The sequence below is a fragment of the Brachypodium distachyon genome, chromosome 2, assembly GCF_000005505.3.
Source record: "Brachypodium distachyon strain Bd21 chromosome 2, Brachypodium_distachyon_v3.0, whole genome shotgun sequence".
NCBI lineage: Eukaryota > Viridiplantae > Streptophyta > Magnoliopsida > Poales > Poaceae > Brachypodium > Brachypodium distachyon.
The window spans coordinates 18,937,032-18,955,835 of record NC_016132.3 but is presented as its reverse complement, the minus strand read 5'-3'; the positions used below and the strand labels follow the sequence as shown (position 1 = coordinate 18,955,835).

The window sequence follows — 18,804 nt, the reverse complement described above, 5'->3', positions numbered from 1 at the left end:
GGTGCGGGGGAGTCCGGGGGACAACGAGTTCCATTTAAGAAAAGCTCATCCGGAACTTTCCTTTTTGAGGTGTGCATCTCGGGCACCCCTAAAATGCACATGCACCCACTAGTTCCGTCCAAATACATTTTAGGGATATATCGCAGGTTTGCATCGTAGTAGTACGAAGCATTCGCACCCAGTATTCATCACAAATTTCAGAAACATGGAACTATTTCCTCACCAAACACTCATCGGTCTCAAGATCATTCCCAAAAAGGATCACCAACCAAAAAGACTCCACTGCTTTGCTCATCAAGCCACACCGCAGATAAATCAACAATCACTACTTGTTCATGAGCACCTTGACGAACTCCTTGCACAGGACGCGGCCCTCGCCGCGGGGGTCGGCCTTGCGGAGCATCTCGTCGGCCTCCTCCTCCGTCAGCCGGTCGCCGTGGGTCACCATCACCTGCCGCAGCTGCTCCGCGGGGATCGCGCCGCTCTGCGCGTCGTCGAACGCGTCCAGCCACGTCGCGAGGCCCTTCTCCGACACCCCCGCGCCCGCCTTGCGCGCCGCCACAGCCAGGAACGTCGCGAAGTCGATGCTGCCGCTGCCGCCGGAGCCGGCGCCCGCGTCCTCCAGGAACTGCCGCGCCTCGGCCTCGTCGACGTTCTGCCCCAGGGAGCGGAGCGCCGTGACCAGCTCGCCCGCGGCGATGCGGTCGTCCTCGTCGCCGTCGAACAGATCGAAGACCTCCCTGCACTCGTCCGCCTGCGCTTGGGTCAGCTTGCCCGCCATGAGAGAGACAGCCAAGGGGAGGGGATTCGGGAAGGATGTGGCCTGATTGATTGCTGTTGTAGTGGTTTATGACGCGGCGGAAGTCTCACTTTTGAGTTTTTGACAGGTGGAGTAGTCTTTTGACACCGATTTTCCTCCACGGTAAATTACTGCTTTGCAGCACCTAATTTGACTCTAGTCGCTCAAAAACAACGGTCAGGCGACTAGTGTTTGTACAGTACTGTTATTCCATGGGCAGTCTAGTCCTGAACCGTTACATACTGTTACTTTCGAGACGTACTAACTAAATACTAATGCATTGATACGGTAGGAAACAGAGAATGCAAAGGTAATTGTTGGTCAAAGATGTGTCTTTCTTATACGGGTCTTGGTCAATTAGAATACAGTACAATTTATAAAAACAGAGAGAATATTTGGTTCTCATGCCAACAAGCTTAAGCTTGGTGCACTGCACAACTGTGAACAGATGCAATTGACTCTCTTTTCTTTTAGATCGAAAAAATGACATATAAGAAAAATATCAAGTGATCAACAGCTTATTTGATTCACAAGATTACAAAAATGCACAAACCTAAACATAAATGCAGGATTACAAAGACTTCACTCCTCAATGCTACGGAAATAGAAATCATAATGATTGGTAAGTACCGAAAGCTGCTCGATCAAACTACAGAGAACACAAAGGAACTCCTCGCCGCTAGGATTGTATCCAAATAGCTACTACAACCAATGCAACTTTTTCTCTCAAATTACGCGCGACATGGTCAATACGAAAATAAACTTGAGATTTCTAATCCTACGAATCAAGCTTCCTCTTTAAATTTCTCTTACTAAGGACTAAGATTCCTTTGAAACAAGATGCCTTTGGACAGGTTAAGCAATGCTAAAAGGAAATGAATAGTTAAACGGGGGAACCGCCACACAACCCAATTGGTCATACCATACCACTTCCATACCATAATACAGCAACGTTCCATCCACCTTTTGGTTTCATTCATGAGATAGGCTTGTTGAAATTAAAAGGGGGACAGCGGTGGATCGTGGCGCGAGGAGCTGGATGTAGTCAGATAGCCAACAACTAGCCGTGATCATGCTTTGGTTCAACAGCCTGGCGACACACCTGTTCGCTTTGGACCTTTCATCAGGAAACATGTCACAAGATTCCAACACCGAAAGGGTCGGTTTTGCTGTCTGTCGTGGGCACCATTTCCATTATTGTTTGATTCCAATGTTGTCGACAAAGCGACTTGACGGTGTGCATCGCCAGAAAGTAAGTTGCATTTTGTATTTTTTGCTGGCTACTGGCTACAGTTGTAGCAGCTCCAGAACATGGTTCAAGAATTCCGCGTAAGTTCCTACCGAAGTAATCCAGATATTAACAGGTATACAAAAATGCCGAACAGCCCCCATTCAGTGTACTTCCAGGTTCCAGCGAACAGATGGGAGTGTCAAACAAACAGAGCATATGATACAAGCACACTGCGGTGCTAAATTGACAGATGAAAGATGAGATTTGCACAAAGCGCCCAAAATCCAGGATGAGACGAACCTCCACAAATTCTACGATCCAACAGGTGCAAGATAAGTACCACAACGAAAACAAACCAGGTGTCCAATGTTGTTCCCCGAACACTACACCACCTAAACCCCATAGTACCGAACATTACCGCCCGCAAGATGAGTACTTGAGAGGCACATAACAAAGTACAGCTTGTACGTCTGATAATTTCAATCTTATTTCACGGGACCTTCACTTGGCCATCATGACCTTGACGAACTCCTCGTAGTTGATCTGCCCATCGCCGTCCACATCGGCCTCACGGATCATCTCATCGACCTCCTCATCGGTCAGCTTCTCCCCGAGGTTGGTCATGACATGGCGGAGCTCAGCAGCAGAGATGAAACCGTTCTGGTCCTTGTCGAAGACACGGAAGGCCTCCTTGAGCTCTTCCTCGGAGTCAGTATCCTTCATCTTCCTTGCCATCAGGTTCAGAAACTCCGGAAAGTCAATGGTACCATTGCCATCAGCGTCAACCTCGTTGATCATGTCCTGCAGCTCTGCCTCGGTAGGGTTCTGCCCAAGGGATCGCATCACAGTTCCAAGCTCCTTAGTAGTGATGCAACCTGCAAAAAGAAATCATTCAAAGTTCATTTGTAAGAGAACACTATTTGGCAAGCATGACTTTTTTCATCAAGTGTTCACATAGAACTAAAACAATCAAGCCCACTAGTGATTTAAGATTTGTTTTTGCTCATAAAATACTCAATTTAGGACTACATGATACACAATCATCTTGTTTGTCATGGTACCACAGATCAAGCATGACTTTCAGGCACTGTTACTGTACGGAAACTGGCAAAGAACATTGCTCAAAGTTAACAAATAAACACAGTATTGCAGCATGATCAGTAAAGATTAATGTTATAGCAGACGGGGTACCGTGAAGGGAAATGTAAGATAAGTCCACTGCCAGCAGCTCTCTTAAAATATCACTGATATTGATCCCAACATATCGAATTCCAGTCTTTGTGTGACTATTCCACAGATGGGTTAAAAATAATGGGAATCACCAAACATAAATACTTAACTGCCTATAGGCAGAAGACATAACATGCCTTACGAATCCAATGCTAAGTAGCATCAATTGGATGGTTTCCCACCAACTAAATAAAATGCTATTCACAATGTCCATTAACAGATGTAATAATACAAAAGGTCAACACACAATTCAAAATCATTATATATACAGTACAATATACTAGATTTAGTATATAACACAAATCACAGACCAGACCAGCTTGCATTTAAGACTTGCTTGAAAATAAACTTATATTGTATCAGACAAAGAAATAATGAGTATTCAACAAAACAGTAAGAGTGAGCTATAGAGAGTGGCCATAAAAGAGCAAGCTAGTGTGCACTTGATCTCTGAATTCTAGGCTATCATGCACCAAATTTGATCATAATAAACCACTATTATCACAAAGTTCTTCTAGAAGTACTGATGTTCTAGAAGAAGATGCTAATTTCACAAAAGAAAATCATCTCAATTTCTACAGCTAGAACATAAATGCAGCACATCGAATTGCACCTCAATTTCTAACTAGTCCCACTGTTTACCTCATTGACCTAAATCCAGCAAGAGTGGATACTTAGATTAGAAGACATCTCAAGCACCCACGCATGAGAAGAATCTAATTCGCACGGACCTCCCATCATTATATGTACAGTACAGTATCAGACAAAGAAATAACTAGACCAGCTTGCATTTAAGACTTGCTTGAAAGTAAACCTTTATTGTATCATACAAAGAAATAACCAGTATTCAACAAAACAGTAAAAATGAGCTATGGAGAGTGACCATAAAAGAGCAAACTAATTTCTGGCTATCATGAGTTCGATCATACTAAAACACTATTCTAGCATTACTGATGTTCTAGAAGAAGTGGCTAATTTCACAACAGAAAATCATCTCAATTTCTACAACTAGAACATAAATGCAGCTCAGCCAATTGCACCACAATTTCTACAACTAGTCCAACCGTTTTACTTCATCGACCTAATTCCAGCAACAGGGGATACTTAGAAGCCATCTCAAGCACTCGCGCATGAGAAGAAGCTAATTCGCACGGATCTCCCATCATTACAAACTCCGAAACCTCTAAACCCTAGTTTCTAAATGCATCCAGTCACGGCCCCGACATGCTCCTCCCTCAGGAGCAGTCCAAAATCCTACTACAAACTAATTCGAGCAGACGATCTCATCAGATGCAAGCATCGCAAGCACACCGAAAACACTACGAATTCCCTCAGAAATCAACTAACCCAAGCCATCAGCAACACAGGTTTGACCGGATCTAGGGCCGAGCGGCAACGGCTCCGATAGAGACCAAATTCGGCCGGATCGGGCGACGCCCGAGCTCGATCCGGCCGCGACGGACCGAGGGGTAGGGGATGGTAAGAGGGTTACCGTCGCCATCCTTGTCGAAGAGGCTGAAGGCCTCCTTGAACTCGGCGATCTGCTCGTCGGTGAGCTGGTCCGCCATGGGAGCTTCGAGAAGCGAGGATACGGCGACGCCTGCACGAAGGGGAATAAACGGGCAAAGTGGTGGTAATGGGCTGTCTGTGCCTCCGTGGGCGAGATTTATAGGCAGTGGGGGATGTTTTCTTTGCCCCAACTGCGGGTTAATGTATCCGGTTCTCTTTTCCTTTTCTTCGTCTGGCTTTTGCACTTTTTCCTTACTTTGGTCTTTGGCAATCTAAGGTTCCATTTCATGCTTCGTTTTCTCAACTTTGATTTTTCGTTGTTTTGTTTAATGTAGCTTAGGCCACATGGAATTTCTGATAGAATTTTTTTTAGAAACGTTTTATGAGGGAGTACATCAAATGTATGCTTTTAGTCTAAAAGCTGCAAGCGGTAGCGGGTGGTAGAACCACCATATGGCGATGAAGGCTTGGTACGATGGTTATGAAATATTAGGGTAAATTTCTAGCAGGTCTATCATGTAAAGAGTTATGCTAGGCCAAATCACTAGCGGACCTAGAAAACAAAACTAGGTGTGGCGGAGCCAACGAGTACTATTCAAAATTGATAATTCATACACAAAACACACATATATACTGTGGAAAATGTACAAATTTAGGTGTGGCATTATTCATAACTTGCCATATTGATGGATCGGCCACTGGGCCAAATAGAACAAAAGACAACCGAATTAGGGAATGACGACAAGATGGATCAGACGAAATATGGCTGGCATACAAGTGATGCGGGGTAGCAGGAGTGGTGGGAAGAAAAGAGCGCGCATATGCATGGATTTGAAAGTAAATTAACCACATAGTTGCGTCAATAACTATAGAAGATAACAAATTTTTTTTTCTTTTTTCCTCTGGGTTAGAGCAACTCCAATGTGATACCCCAAACTTTTGTCCCCAAATGTTCTTTTTTTGGTTATTTGGGGGAGCAAGTGAACATCTGTCCACCCTGATCATCCAACCAGAGCCCCCACATTTATCTCCCAAATTAGTTTTTCATTCTTTTTATCCTTTCTCCTCTCCTTTTTATTTTTTTTCTTCTCATTTTCCCATCTCTTGTTGTGGGCCCGGGGCAGACAAAAGAGAGAACCGGACAATGTCCGGACACCTCCAAACCTCTCTCAAATTTGGGCAAGATTGGTGAATGTATCTAGACAAACATGACATTTTGTCCGTTTAGGGGATGCCATTGGGAGATAATTTTGAGAGCAAAATGTTCATATCCTCTAAATAGGACATTTGGGATAGTTTTGGGGATGCCATTGGAGACGCTCTTGTCCACAAATTCATGGTTACTTTCTTTTTTATGTTGTATTAAATGGAGCTCTGTTGATCGAACACTAGGAACACACATAGGTCATTAACAAGATTTTATATTCATGATATGAAGTTTTTTAATTTTGTAAATTTATGTGCAACCATGTCTTTGCTCTAAGGTGAACTTTGCTTTGACGTACACCTAGATCAATGTCTCTCGATCTGTGTGGTCAATGGTTCAAATAGGTTCTAATCTTTATCCTCCCCGTTATGTTGCTCATATGTTTGGGTCCTGGTTACGGGGTGTTAACAAAACATTGAGCGCGTTTCTTTTGTTCGGGGCAGCAGCTTTATGTTGGGCAATTTGGCTATATAGAAATGATAATGTTTTTAATAGAAAAAATTTAACTTCTCCAATGCAGGTTTTGTGTTCTTGCACGCAATGGCTCCGTACTTGGTCTATACTTCTCAAGCCGGCGGACCGTCAACTGGCTTTGATGGCGTGCAACAAGCTGTAGCAAGTTGTCAGGGATATTTTTACTCACCATGGGTGGAGGTATAGTCTCCGCCTTGAGGGTGCTTGAGTCGTTATATTTCTTTCATTGTAATAAGTTTGTAATAAGTTTGTTCAGTACTTTTTGGCTGTGTGCGTTTCGGCGCAGAGGCCGGGGGTGTGATACTTTGTGATTGTATCGCTCGATATAACATTGAGATCAATAAAATCTTCCATTTTCAAAAAACACACACCTAGATAACCCCTTTCATACCTGCAAACAGGTTTGGTGCTATCTTTGCTCTCACGGCCTGACAATATATACTGTGAAAAAGGGAAGACCCTGCCATCCTTTGTTTTTCCTACTGGTATTTAGTTTCTTTTTACTTTCTATTTTTGAATACTTTTATGCCTAAGGATGTACTCACTCCTTCCGTTCCTGAATATAAGATGTACTTTTATTTTGAACACTTCAATTTTTTTGACCAGGTTTGTACAAACTCTACCAACATTTACAACTCAAGCTTAGTTTTCTTGAATTCATCATAAAAAAAATTCATATTGTACTTGTTTGATAGTATAGATATTAATCTATTTTCTTATAAGTTTGGTGAAACTTTAAGAAATTTGAATAAAAAAAATTTAGAACACCTTATATTTAGAAACAGGGGTACGCGGGAGTTACTATACTTATTTGATAGTATAGATATTAATCTATTTTTCGATAAGTTTGGTGAAAATTTAAAAAATTTGACTTAGAAAAACTTATAACATATTATATTATATTTAGAAACAGGGGTAGGCAGGAGTATTACATATATGCTACGAGACTAATTTTTTTTATCTTCTGTATGAGCAATTGAGCACACGCAGCTGCTACTCATTTTTTGCGGTGATTCGTCAACGATGTGATGTTTATATCTGTCTCCAGGCTTGCAAGGACAGGCGGGAGGACGAGTCAAAGTGATGGAGCAAAGCTGGACCAGGTCACTGCTGCGTCGTTGTCACACAAAGAAGTCCAGCTCAGGACGTCGTCGTTCTCCGTTCTTCCTGACGTGGTTGGCAAACCATGCAATGTATATATTGCTCTTTGTTTTTCCCGCAAAAAAAAAACGCGTTGTTCTCTTTTTTCTAGGGGAAAATCAGTGCATGAATTATTATCCGTAATGGCCCGGGGAAGATGCTTCCTTTTTATTCGTGGAAGTATCTCCCGATCGATTTGGGTTAATTAATTACTTCTTCCGTTTCGTAATTCTTATTTCAAATTTGCTCAAAAATAGATGTATCTATTCCTAAAAAATGTTTAGATACATTTAATATTTCGACGAGAATTATGAAACGAAGCGAGTACCCACGGAATTGAGGTGCTTGCGTGTTTAGCAATTTAGAGGGCATCGGTTTATTGAAGGAATGGTTCTTTATTCGATCTGGCCATTGTTAAGTCGGATTACCCGTCGGTCGTCGCTGGACTTGAACCGAAGGAAGGGGATAGGACACATGTTGGGTCACTTGATCACTTCTTGAGGGAGGTAGCTTTTGGCTACAAAGACCATCCATTCGGCCGCGTGGTAGTCGATCCCTTTTTTGATCGGGGTTCTTCTTTTTATTTTTTTTTATTTTGCGTGGTAGTCGATCCGTTGTGCATTTCCAAGCTCCACAAGACCACAAGGGGGATAGTAAACCTCAAGTTTTGTTTTTAGCGGGATAGTAAACCTCAAGTGAATTCTTTTTCTTTCTGAGAGGAATCAATGCATCGCTTGCATTGGGCGGGCCGCGAGCCGATTACAGCCTTACAGGTCAGGGTGGGAAAAAAACCCGAGGAACCGAAACCGATCACCGAATAACCGAGAACCGGAGCTGATTGCACCGAAACCGAAGAATCGTTTAAATTTTCGGTCAACAAATTTAAAGAACAAATTTATTCGGTTAATTCGGTTAGCATGCTCGGTTAACCGAAAAAGACTGAAGAACCGAAATCTTCCTACTGTAACGAAAAAGTAGCTCTGCATCTGGATGGCCTTCGCCTTGGGCCTTAGGCGGCCAGGCCCAGCCCACCCCACATGTCCTCACCACACATCCTGACGGTGACATCCTCGCCAGGCCCTAGCCAAACTGTTTGCCCGACTCCTGAACTTGTCGTCCTCGTCTCCTTGACTTGTCCCGTCCTCCAACCCTAGCTGGGCGCCATTGCCATCGAATCCTCTACACTGGCCCGGTGGCCGACCTCCTCTTCGAAGATTTTGTCCTGCACTGCTTGTCCTGCCCCTCCTCTCATTCTCCGGCTTGCACAGTGGCTCAAAGAGAAGCCGGCGGCGGCGCGACAACAACGAGCCAGCGGCAACTACCGAACTGCTATCTAGCGTATGTGGAAATCAATTTGATGTTGACTATGTACTCCTTTCCTTCGTGCGCCTCCAGCTCGTGTACAGCCATCTCAAAGATTGCCAAAAATTTGCATCTTCTTCTCTTTCTTTATTCAATCTCCTGTACCATCCCATGGGGAATATTTCTTAATTTCTTGATGTGTTCATGTCCGCACAAGGAATTGAGTGGCACATGCGATGTTCTTTCAACTGATTTATTTGCTTTTATTCTTTCATTGGGGAAGGTTAGCTCAATTTTTAGGAACTCTATCGATTTCTGCTATCAAAGGTGGCTTCGGTTTCGATCGGGTAAAACCGTTAACCGAACCGAATTTTTGGTTGACCGAAACCATCGGTTACTGATATTTCTGAAGACCGATCGGTGCCGACTTTTTAGAACCCGAATTTTCTCCGAGCACCGAAAAACCGCACCGATCGGTTCGGTTAGACCGAACGCCCACCCTGACTTACAGGTAGGCTTGTCAACGGCTTGCCCAGTGGGCAATTTGGATCCGTCCGCATAGGCCGCAAAAGCTCACGCGGGCCGCCGCAATAGGCCGCAAAAGCCCACGCGGGCCGCCGCAAGTGCATACCAGCCGCAATCGTCGACGAGAGACATCAGTCGTGTACAGGAGAGGGCAAGATAATTGACGCATTGCACGTACTAGTAGTACCGTGTGATTAATCAAGCTAACATCTCAGTACCACTGCCACAGTAAGAAAGAAGATCTCTCAAAAAAAAAAGTAAGAAAGAAGAGGGTGAACTATAGTTTCTTGATCAGTCTGGCTGTCAGCTCCTTCTGCTCATCTGAGCTGATCTGAAGTAATGTAATAACCATAGATTCATCAAGAACCAGAAGAAAGTCGTCTACAAGGCATGAAAAGACAAAAGTATTACTATGAACATCAAAGGTCATGCTTGGAATTCACTAATTTTCTTCGGCTTTTGTCGGAATATCGCTACAAAAAAGAGGGCACTTAGCCTGCATCATAACCAACTATAAAACTCATAACTTCAAAGACATTACGGACAGCAAACTTCTAAGCTTGTTAGAACCATTGCCTATCTGCATTTCGGACCACCAAAGAAAGATTCAGCATTTCCTGTAATACCAAGTCTTCGAGTCTCAAGTCTTCACATCCCTCATTTCAATTCTGGGAAAAATGTCAGCATTTAAATTACGATGGACGTTTTACCAACAAATGTGGAAAATCAGACAATCATATGCTATTCAAATATGGTACTCCTATTTGTGTAAGTCTGAAAGTACACTTTAAGATAGGAATCACGACAGAAAGTGTTCTGCACCATGCTTATTTCAGAAGTTTCATAGAGTTAACTTCCTTATATTTCAAGAGAAGTTAATTAGCATATTTATTGCAGAGAATATAATTAACAATAAATGGAAATACAGACCAGCCACACTGTCAAACATGATGATTTCATCTATCTGCAGGTACATCTAATCAGCTACTAAAATCTTTCTTTAGAAGAACCAGCTAGTAGATTCAAAAGGCACCATGATGTTCTGAATTATACAGGAGAAAAGCAGCACAAGATGCGGGTATAATCAGCCTAATTTTATAAATGACAGACAACCAAAGATGGTCTCAATTTGAGCAGAAATCACATTAAATAATTGTATTTCCCCGTGATCTTCTTTAAGTTTCAAAGTCATATCAGAAGGAAGCTAGGCTGACATACAGCCGACGGGCTTGGGGCTGGAGGACTATAAATTGCTGCAAGTGAGACAACTGAAGAAGGAAGTACTAGTTCAGACTACAAATGGACACACAAATACAATTCAGCTACTGTGGTTCTAAAATTGCATTCATGTATTAGTTAAGATTTTAAGAACCAAACTATAGGCTGAATATATAAAAGATTTGTAGATTTTTTTCCTTTTTCATGACAATCAAAGAGGTGAAGTATCTTTCAGTTAATATAGGAGATGCAATCAAACTTCTCACATAATCTAAATTGGATGACCGTGTGGATATACGAGATTTTTTCTTTTTCATGACAATCAACGAGGACTATACAGAATATAGGAGTTACAGAACATAACCGGCTTTTTTACGGTACCTTTTGATACTAGAGACAAAAGTAGTAGTAGAACGTTAATTACCAAGGGTAGTTTAGGCTATGTATGTGCAACGTTTTTTTTCTTGAATACACTGTGGCCCAGACCGGACTAGGCCCGTCAGGCCCAAAACTGGTGGTAGGCATGAAAAGATCAATTGCATGATTCGTATCTGCCCATCGGGGAAAAACAACGCTGCGCCTTGTCGAGATTTGCATCTTTTGATAGAAACTTGCAATCTGCCGATCTTCCGATGCCTAAAAATTGTTGCTTCTTGGAATTGGTTGCCCAGTGTTGTATATACATATTGGAGTTGCTGTCGTGCAGGGATTTCACTTTCTGATATTCTTTCTCTTCTGGCGTTTAGCTAACGATTTTTTAGCACTGATTATGCAAATGTGCAGCGTACGAGCTGATGTGTTGAGCGTAAATTTTTGCGAACCGAAGCCAACAAACGCCTATTACTCCAAGGATTGTACGTTACATGCACAGTAATTAAAAACAACTTAAAAGATAAATGAGTTTCGATGGAACCTGATGCATCATCCGAGACCATGGATAGGTTCGCCTTGCGAAGTTGGTTGAAAGCGAATATAAGGTTGATCGAATGAGCCGGAACAGTCGACCGAACCTTGACTTTTAAAACTGTGAGTCATATAAGAAATTTGAGGCCAGGTTCGCCTCGCGAGTTGGTCGAAATCGAATATAAGGTTGATCGGATGAGTCGGAACAGTTGACCGAACGTTGACTTTTAAAACGGTGAGTCATATGAGAAATCTGAGACTATGGATGGGTTCGCCTCGCGAAGTTGGTCGAAAGCGAATATAAGGTTGATCGGATGAGCCAGAACAGTTGACCAAACGTTGACTTTAAAAATTGTGAGTCCTGTGAGAAATTCAAGACCATGGATAGGTTTCCCTCGCAAAATTGGTTGAAAGCGAACATAAGGTTGATCGGATGAGGCAGAACAGCTGACCGAACATTGACTTTTAAAACTGTGAGTCATGTGAGAAATCCGAGACCATGGTTAGGTTTGCCTCGCGAAGTTGGTCGAAAGTGAATATAAGGTTGATTAGATGAGGCGGAACAGTTGACCGAACATTGACTTTTAAAATTGTGCGTCATGTGAGAAATCCGAGAGCACGGATAGGTTCGCCTTGATCGGATGAGCCGAAACAAGTGACCAAAAGTAGATTTATAAACCGTGAGTCATGTGAAAAATCTGAAACCATGGCTAAATTTGCCTCACAATGTTGGTCAAAAGCGCCTATAATGTTGATCGGATGAGGCGGAACAGCTAACCGAAAATTGACCTCTTAAACCGTGAGTCATGTGAGAAATCCAAGACAATAGATAGGTTTAGCTTGTGAAGATCGGTGATAATTGTTGTTCCGTAAAACTATGGACCCATAAAGTATCATTTCTAAAATTTAATCTTATATATATGTACAAAATGGAATAAAATAATAAAATGAACAAATTGCGAAGAACCATAGATATAGGTTGTCGTGCATTTTTTAAAATTACATAACTATTCGTGACCTACAAAACCAATCCAATCTTCTTTTTGGCATGTACTGCACATAAGTAGTACAGTACTACTTTAGTTCCTCTCGCACGTGTTCTCTACAAGGAACAAGCCGCACATCACGCCGCCGCCCTACGAGAACAAGCCGCACAGCCCGCTGGGACACTCTGCCTTCTCCGCCATGCCTCGTTCCTCCTTTGGTGCTGAGTGACCGGAGATATCTCGTGAGCTGATGAAAAACGACTCGAGCGACGAGAAGGCGACGGACGGCTCGCTCGGCCAATATGGGCCGGCTTGGGCCGGTTTTTTCCGGAACTACCGATTTTTCCACGTACTGCTTCTCAGTTTTGATATTTTTTAGCATTAGTATAAACTAATTTGGGCTTTCGGATCTAATAAAACGGATTGTCCACAGTGATTTGAAGTTCGCTAAAAAAAACAGTGATTTGAAGGTACCGTAAAAGATCTCTAATTTGAAGCCGTGTGGCAGAGAGGCGAGAGAAGGGATCAATGGATGGCTCTTCAACAGCGGAAGAATCAGAACTTTTGTTCAAACTCCAAAGCTCTTATTTCTTGATAGATCAGCAAAGTATAATGTCATGCTACTGTTAAAACAGAGAGTATAATCTCATGCTGTAAAATAAAGAGAGAACAAACATCATTACGCAATGACAGTACAGGACAAAAAATGAAGCTTAGCCTGAGCAAGAATGTACCCACATCTTTGTCTAGGTTTCACAGGATGAGCTAGAATTACACTCCCTTCGTCGCCTGATCCTTTTGACATATGCTGATATATACGCCTGTGTGTCTTCTCTGGTGAGCATCCGATACTTTTCTTTCCTTGTCTGCCTATACATTTCTCCAACGAACCTCAATTTTGTCCCTGGTGTTGACTGTTGAGTTGCATGCATCTACCGGTTCAGTCAAAAGTCTAATTAAGTTGATGGAGAAGTCAGAACGATATACTTCGACACATCTGAAACAGGGGATTGGATTCCCCGGTCATCGCCAGATCCATGAATTTCTAGCATCTATTTCCCAGTTTCCTGCACATCATATATTCTACTCCGTAGATCACAAAACAACACTCGACATTCTCTCCAGCACTCGGTTCATTTCCCAGAGTTCGTCAGTCTGTCGAAACATAATGCTAAAAGAAAGAGCTGCATCAAACAACATAGGCTCCTGCATGCATCCCCCTAATACATTGTCAGCTACACACTTATCTTATACACTTCCATAGTTCCATCAGTCCTAGCCAGACACCAGTATATGCTTAGTCACACAGATCACAGATGAGCACTACTAGTTGGCACGGAAATGGAACGAAGAATTAGCTGCTAATGAACAAACACTTGGGGCTTCATCCATGCATCCAAACAAGTATTTGAGTACCAGCATCTTTGTGCAGAACAAACATTTTTTACCGTACAATGGGGTGCAAAGGTAACACATCCAGAACAGTTACATTGTTTACACATTGTTACACGGTAAGGTACACAAGTACAAAGTTGCTAATACGGGAAGTCTTGACCAAGAAATGCGACAAGGATCAGTTCGCCAATCGCTGTCCTAAGTCTCATATACAACAAAAGGGGTCACATCAGCCAATACACAGGCTGGGGTGTTTCCCTCCTTTTTTGAAGAAAAACCCCCATAAAAATAAGTTGGAAAGTGGTGCGAATAACAGGAAATTCCTTGCTGGCACAACAGTCTCCTTCCACCACAACGGAGCCACTACACCCTGTAGAAGGAAATATTACCAGTTAATGAAAAGATGTTTATGAATAATAGGTATTGCGATGTGAGAAGAATTATACAGAGGAAGCCCTTTCAGAGCAAGGCGGATGCATACATAGTGTACAGCAGACAACCAGCTTCCACCTTGTATACAAAGCTTGGATATCCCGGCGCATCGCATTATTGTCCAGAAATTCATCTTGACAGTTACTTATAGAAACTCGGTTCAGTTTGAAGTCTTCAGCAGTGCAGTGGGGCCCATTCGATTCAAACAGTAGCTTTGATATGCCTTCTTTCTTCAATGCAGTTTCATGCAAATTTTCCTCTGGAGATTCAGCAGCTACAAGCCTGTATACAATCACTTTCTTCTGCTGTCCAGGTCTGAAGGCACACCCAATTGCTTGACGGGTAACAGACGGGTTCAGGTGAACATCTAAGATGACAACTCTTGATGCACCTACAAGGGAAATGCCCTCCCCACATGCCTTGATAGAACCAAACAGAACTTTAGAATCGGCAGAGTTGTTAAACTTGTCCATTGCCAATTCTCTGTCTACTGCACTAGTGTCACCAGTTATCACGAAGATCTCCATTCCTACGTGCCAGCCAAACATTTTAACCAGCAACCTTTCCAAAAATTTCATGGGGAGTATATGCTGACTAAAAGCAAGCAATTTCTCTCCTGCAGAAGAAGCTAGCTTCAGGATATTGATGAAAAATTTGGCCTTCACACCATCTCCCACATGCACAGACTCAAACAAAGTATCGACCGTTGCATCTGTCAAGATGTTTGCTTTGTCCGCAGCACCAGCTTCTGACATTTCTGACAGACAAGGATGCATGTACAGTGCAGTTCCTACCGCACTTCTTTTAAGATACTCGTAGCCTTCTAACTTCTGTACTAATTCATTCTGCCTAGGGCTGAGTTTCAAGAAGACGCTGAAGTCTATCAGGCCAGGTAATTCATGCAAGATATCACCCTTGTAGTAGTGAATCACATCTTCTGTTAGTTCTTTGAGACTTCTAATAACGTGTTTTTTTCTTGTGAAGTTCTCATCATGCAGCAGGGTCTCTTCTACCGACTCAGCGAATGCCTTGTCAAACTTACGAGGATCTTTTGGGATCCTCCTACCAGATATTGCTACTTGACTCATAATACGTCGGGCGATGAGACGAGATGATCCCGTATTGAGAAACTTCGGGCGCACAAGGTTCAATATGCTGACCACTTCCTTAACATGATTCTGGAAAAGAGTGCCAGACATGACCACCTTACGTGGCGTTCGCACTTGGCTCAGTGATTCTTGCAGATTAGTCTCGTTATTCCTAGGTGTATGACCCTCGTCCATTATCAGTAGGTTCGGGACCATAAGCAACATGTCACGGCACACAGGTGCAGTAATTTCATCTCCCTTACAGCAAACGATCTTAGAGAACTGCTCATATCCAACAAACAGAATACTCATATTGGATTGCCAGGAGTTCAGGATTTTCAGCTGATCTTCTCTTTTTGTAGCATTAACAGAATAGAAATCATACACTGGCATGTCCTCCACTTGCCACCGTTGAAATTCCCTCTTCCACGTACCTACTATGCCTTTAGGAAGTACGACAAGAGGCCTTGCAGAGGGATCCTTCGCAAGGAAGCTCTGAATGAAACATATGATCATAAATGTTTTCCCCGAACCTGGGGCATGAGCTAGAATACAACCTCCAGGTTTATCGGACACTAAATTCTTAACCAGGAACTCGAATCCTTCCAACTGATGTGGCTTGATATGTTGTGCATGTCTTGGATGAATGGCAACATCTAAAGCAATGAGATCTTCAGATACTGTAACATTACCAACTACAATCTCACCAGCATCCTTAGAACGTGTTCCGTACAAATATGACCTTGGCCTTGATTCCTGACATGAGGTAAACATTATGTCAGTTAAAATTTTGCTCATAATTTTGAATATCATGATTACCATGTAAAACGTTGGAAAAAATAATGTCTGTAAAAGTTCCATATTTGTTACTAAGCCTATGTCATGTGTAATGTTGCAAACTAGCTCATGTTACCGGCTGCTCAACAAAGCCACATTATTGCTTAAATAATTATCAAGAATCCCCCCCAAATAAAAAAATACTTCCATATAGAGAAAATTTTTTGTTGCCAAATGATCCTGGAATCAACTTGAACATACTACATACCTTTTCCCACTGATAATCAAATATTGTGTCAGCCTTTCTCACAATCATACCGCAGACACGGCAGACATGTCCAAGATCTTCACGAATCACTATTTGATGATTGCATTCAATCTTCACCTCTTTTCGACCCACTTCTTTTGCATTCGGGACATCTTCAAGCGTGTCAAGCTGGGCATTAAAATAAAACTAAATCATAGAAGCAAAAAACACGAACAGGAAAAACCAATTGAACTCAATTCACTTATAACAGTCTAGCCTAGCAGACAAAATCACCGTACTAATAATAAAAATTGCTTGGAGCAAACCAGCACTCAATCTTTAAATAAGTAATGAACATGGCATGCAGTTAGAAGCACACCTGTTAATTTATAATATGGCAGATTGTAGAATGTTGCAGCAAATTAAGTCATAACCCTATATGATTACGTACCTTGGATCTTTCATTTAACATGTCGACGACTTTCCAAATATCCTCGAAACCATCACTTTCCTTCTCCGGTTTACCTTCTTCTGTAGGCTCCTCTTCCTCCACGGGTTTGTAGGTTTCTGGGGGCAAATCGTTTTCTCTCTTTCTTTTTCTTGGGGCAGTTTCAGCATCTCCATCCACCTGGGAGCCGGGGTCCAATTTCCTTTGTTTTCTCACGTTGGGAATAGCAGGAGCAAATGTAAGCACATGACTCACAACATAACGATGAACCTCACTCATCGTCGGATGCACATGACCCACAACATAACGACGAACCTCACTCATCGTCGGATCCACCTGCATTGTTAATTGCAGCCACTACGTGGTCAATACATTTGAATGTATTGGCAAGTTCACCAGAGTTATAAAGGACCTACCAAGTACATGCATAATTTGGCTAGGAGGGGTTTGGCTATTTGCATAAAAGTATCATTGTTTCATCCTATCATTTTTAAACAAATAGTTTTGAATTCTATTGGACACGGGATACAAACACCCATGCTCCTATTAACCTAGGCACATTGAGTAGACACATCAATGCTCCTACCCAGTTCAATCCATTCATTTTTTTAGGAAATTGGAATGAGTGAGACCTTCCTTACAGCCCCCAAATCTAGTTGCTCATAATTGTCCGTAACCGGGGACACGGCTAAATACTTAGTTTGACACTCTCGAGAGGTTGTACACATTTCCCACAAGAAATCGACGTGTTAATCCCTTGCTGTCCTTAGGGTAGAGTAGCAACGGCATCGACTACTGGAATTTTCAGAACATAATCCTCCAGACCACCTGAGGGACGCGCCCCCACCTACACTGCTACATACCGATGTCACCTCGGATCCGGGTTCATATTTCTTACAACCATCCTGGCAGAGCCCATAATACCATGTGGTTGTACTGGAAGTTACTAAAAAGGAAATTAGTCCAGTCTCTGGTTACCCCGGGTGGCATCCCACATTTGCGATGCAGGCGCTCCCATAGAAATGGTGAGCCGACTCATAGAAATGGACCTGACGTCGCATACATCTCAAATACTCAAAGCAGCCCATCCAGGACGGTTCATTGAATTACTTGTTTTGCCATACACTAGGAAAACCATACTTTAATTCAATAATATCACATTGTAATAATACCAACCCTCGTATACTAACATAGCGTAGCATTTTACTACTACGATGGCAATTGGTGGTAAGGACATGGCAAGGCTATCCTATACTACTAGCAGAAATCATAGCTAGCATAGATACAATAATAATCCTAACAATGCAACTAATAAAATCTAGTGCATAATAAAATAATAGGATGATGGTCAAAGTGAACTTGCCTTGATAGCAGTTGGTATTCAAACACTCTTCGCAATCACACAGTTCGCTCTCCGAGAAAACTAATCAAATACAAACAATGCATACATAAACACACAATACAATCAAAGAAGATATATGCCATGATGCAATGCAAGACATGTGACATGATTGGGTTGATTTTATTCGGGTGATCAACTGGTCCAAAGCATTAGCAATTAAAATTAATGCATTAGGTTTAAAAACCAATTGCAAAAACTAGGATTTAAACCCTAATACAAGGTTTTATTGGCATCAGCCAATTAATTTAATTTAAAATATTTATTTCTCTGTCCCAATGGACAGAGGATAATAAAAAAAAAATTTGGGCACTGGTTTCAATTAAAAAGCATATCTAATTAATTAGTTATGAATTAAATGGAATAAAAGGCCTTTCTGAAAAATGGACTGTGATTCAAATATTAAAATTTAAATTTAAACAGTGCCAAAAGATTCTACAGGTCAAGAGCTTTCCAGAAAGGTAAAATTTGTCAAATTTGGCCAAAGGGTTTAA

The 18,804-nt window shown here is 42.1% G+C and overlaps 3 protein-coding genes across 3 annotated transcripts; all 3 read right to left on the bottom strand.

Moving 5' to 3' along the window:
* Window positions 1–33: 33 nt before the first annotated feature.
* On the bottom strand, window positions 34–881 carry LOC100837869 (probable calcium-binding protein CML9). Its single transcript, XM_010232930.3, has one exon. The coding sequence runs from the start codon at window positions 779–781 to the stop codon at window positions 326–328; it is 456 nt and encodes a 151-aa protein (XP_010231232.1). The 5' UTR covers window positions 782–881; the 3' UTR covers window positions 34–325.
* A 1,289-nt stretch (window positions 882–2,170) lies between these two features.
* On the bottom strand, window positions 2,171–4,912 carry LOC100837560 (calmodulin). The gene is made up of 2 exons (XM_014899528.2): window positions 4,753–4,912; window positions 2,171–2,905 (listed from the first exon to the last, which is right to left on the bottom strand). The coding sequence occupies exons 1-2, from the start codon at window positions 4,826–4,828 to the stop codon at window positions 2,532–2,534; spliced, it is 450 nt and encodes a 149-aa protein (XP_014755014.1). The 5' UTR covers window positions 4,829–4,912; the 3' UTR covers window positions 2,171–2,531.
* A 4,782-nt stretch (window positions 4,913–9,694) lies between these two features.
* On the bottom strand, window positions 9,695–17,190 carry LOC100828181 (protein CHROMATIN REMODELING 35). The gene is made up of 5 exons (XM_024458772.1): window positions 16,915–17,190; window positions 16,485–16,652; window positions 14,401–16,195; window positions 14,234–14,289; window positions 9,695–9,748 (listed from the first exon to the last, which is right to left on the bottom strand). The coding sequence occupies exons 1-5, from the start codon at window positions 17,188–17,190 to the stop codon at window positions 9,695–9,697; spliced, it is 2,349 nt and encodes a 782-aa protein (XP_024314540.1).
* Window positions 17,191–18,804: the final 1,614 nt, after the last annotated feature.

Bases quoted from the DNA above. Each gene is read 5' to 3' on its own strand.
- LOC100837869 (XM_010232930.3), bottom strand. From the start codon at position 781: ATGGCGGGCAAGCTGACCCAAGCGCAGGCGGACGAGTGCAGGGAGGTC.
- LOC100837560 (XM_014899528.2), bottom strand. From the start codon at position 4,828: ATGGCGGACCAGCTCACCGACGAGCAGATCGCCGAGTTCAAGGAGGCC. The intron at 2,906-4,752 runs GTAACCCTCTTA...TTCTTTTTGCAG, and splicing joins CTTCGACAAGGATGGCGACG to GTTGCATCACTACTAAGGAG.
- LOC100828181 (XM_024458772.1), bottom strand. From the start codon at position 17,190: ATGAGTGAGGTTCATCGTTATGTTGTGAGTCATGTGCTTACATTTGCT. The intron at 16,653-16,914 runs GTACGTAATCAT...TTTAATGCCCAG, and splicing joins TGTTAAATGAAAGATCCAAG to CTTGACACGCTTGAAGATGT. The intron at 16,196-16,484 runs GTATGTAGTATG...ACCTCATGTCAG, and splicing joins TTGATTATCAGTGGGAAAAG to GAATCAAGGCCAAGGTCATA.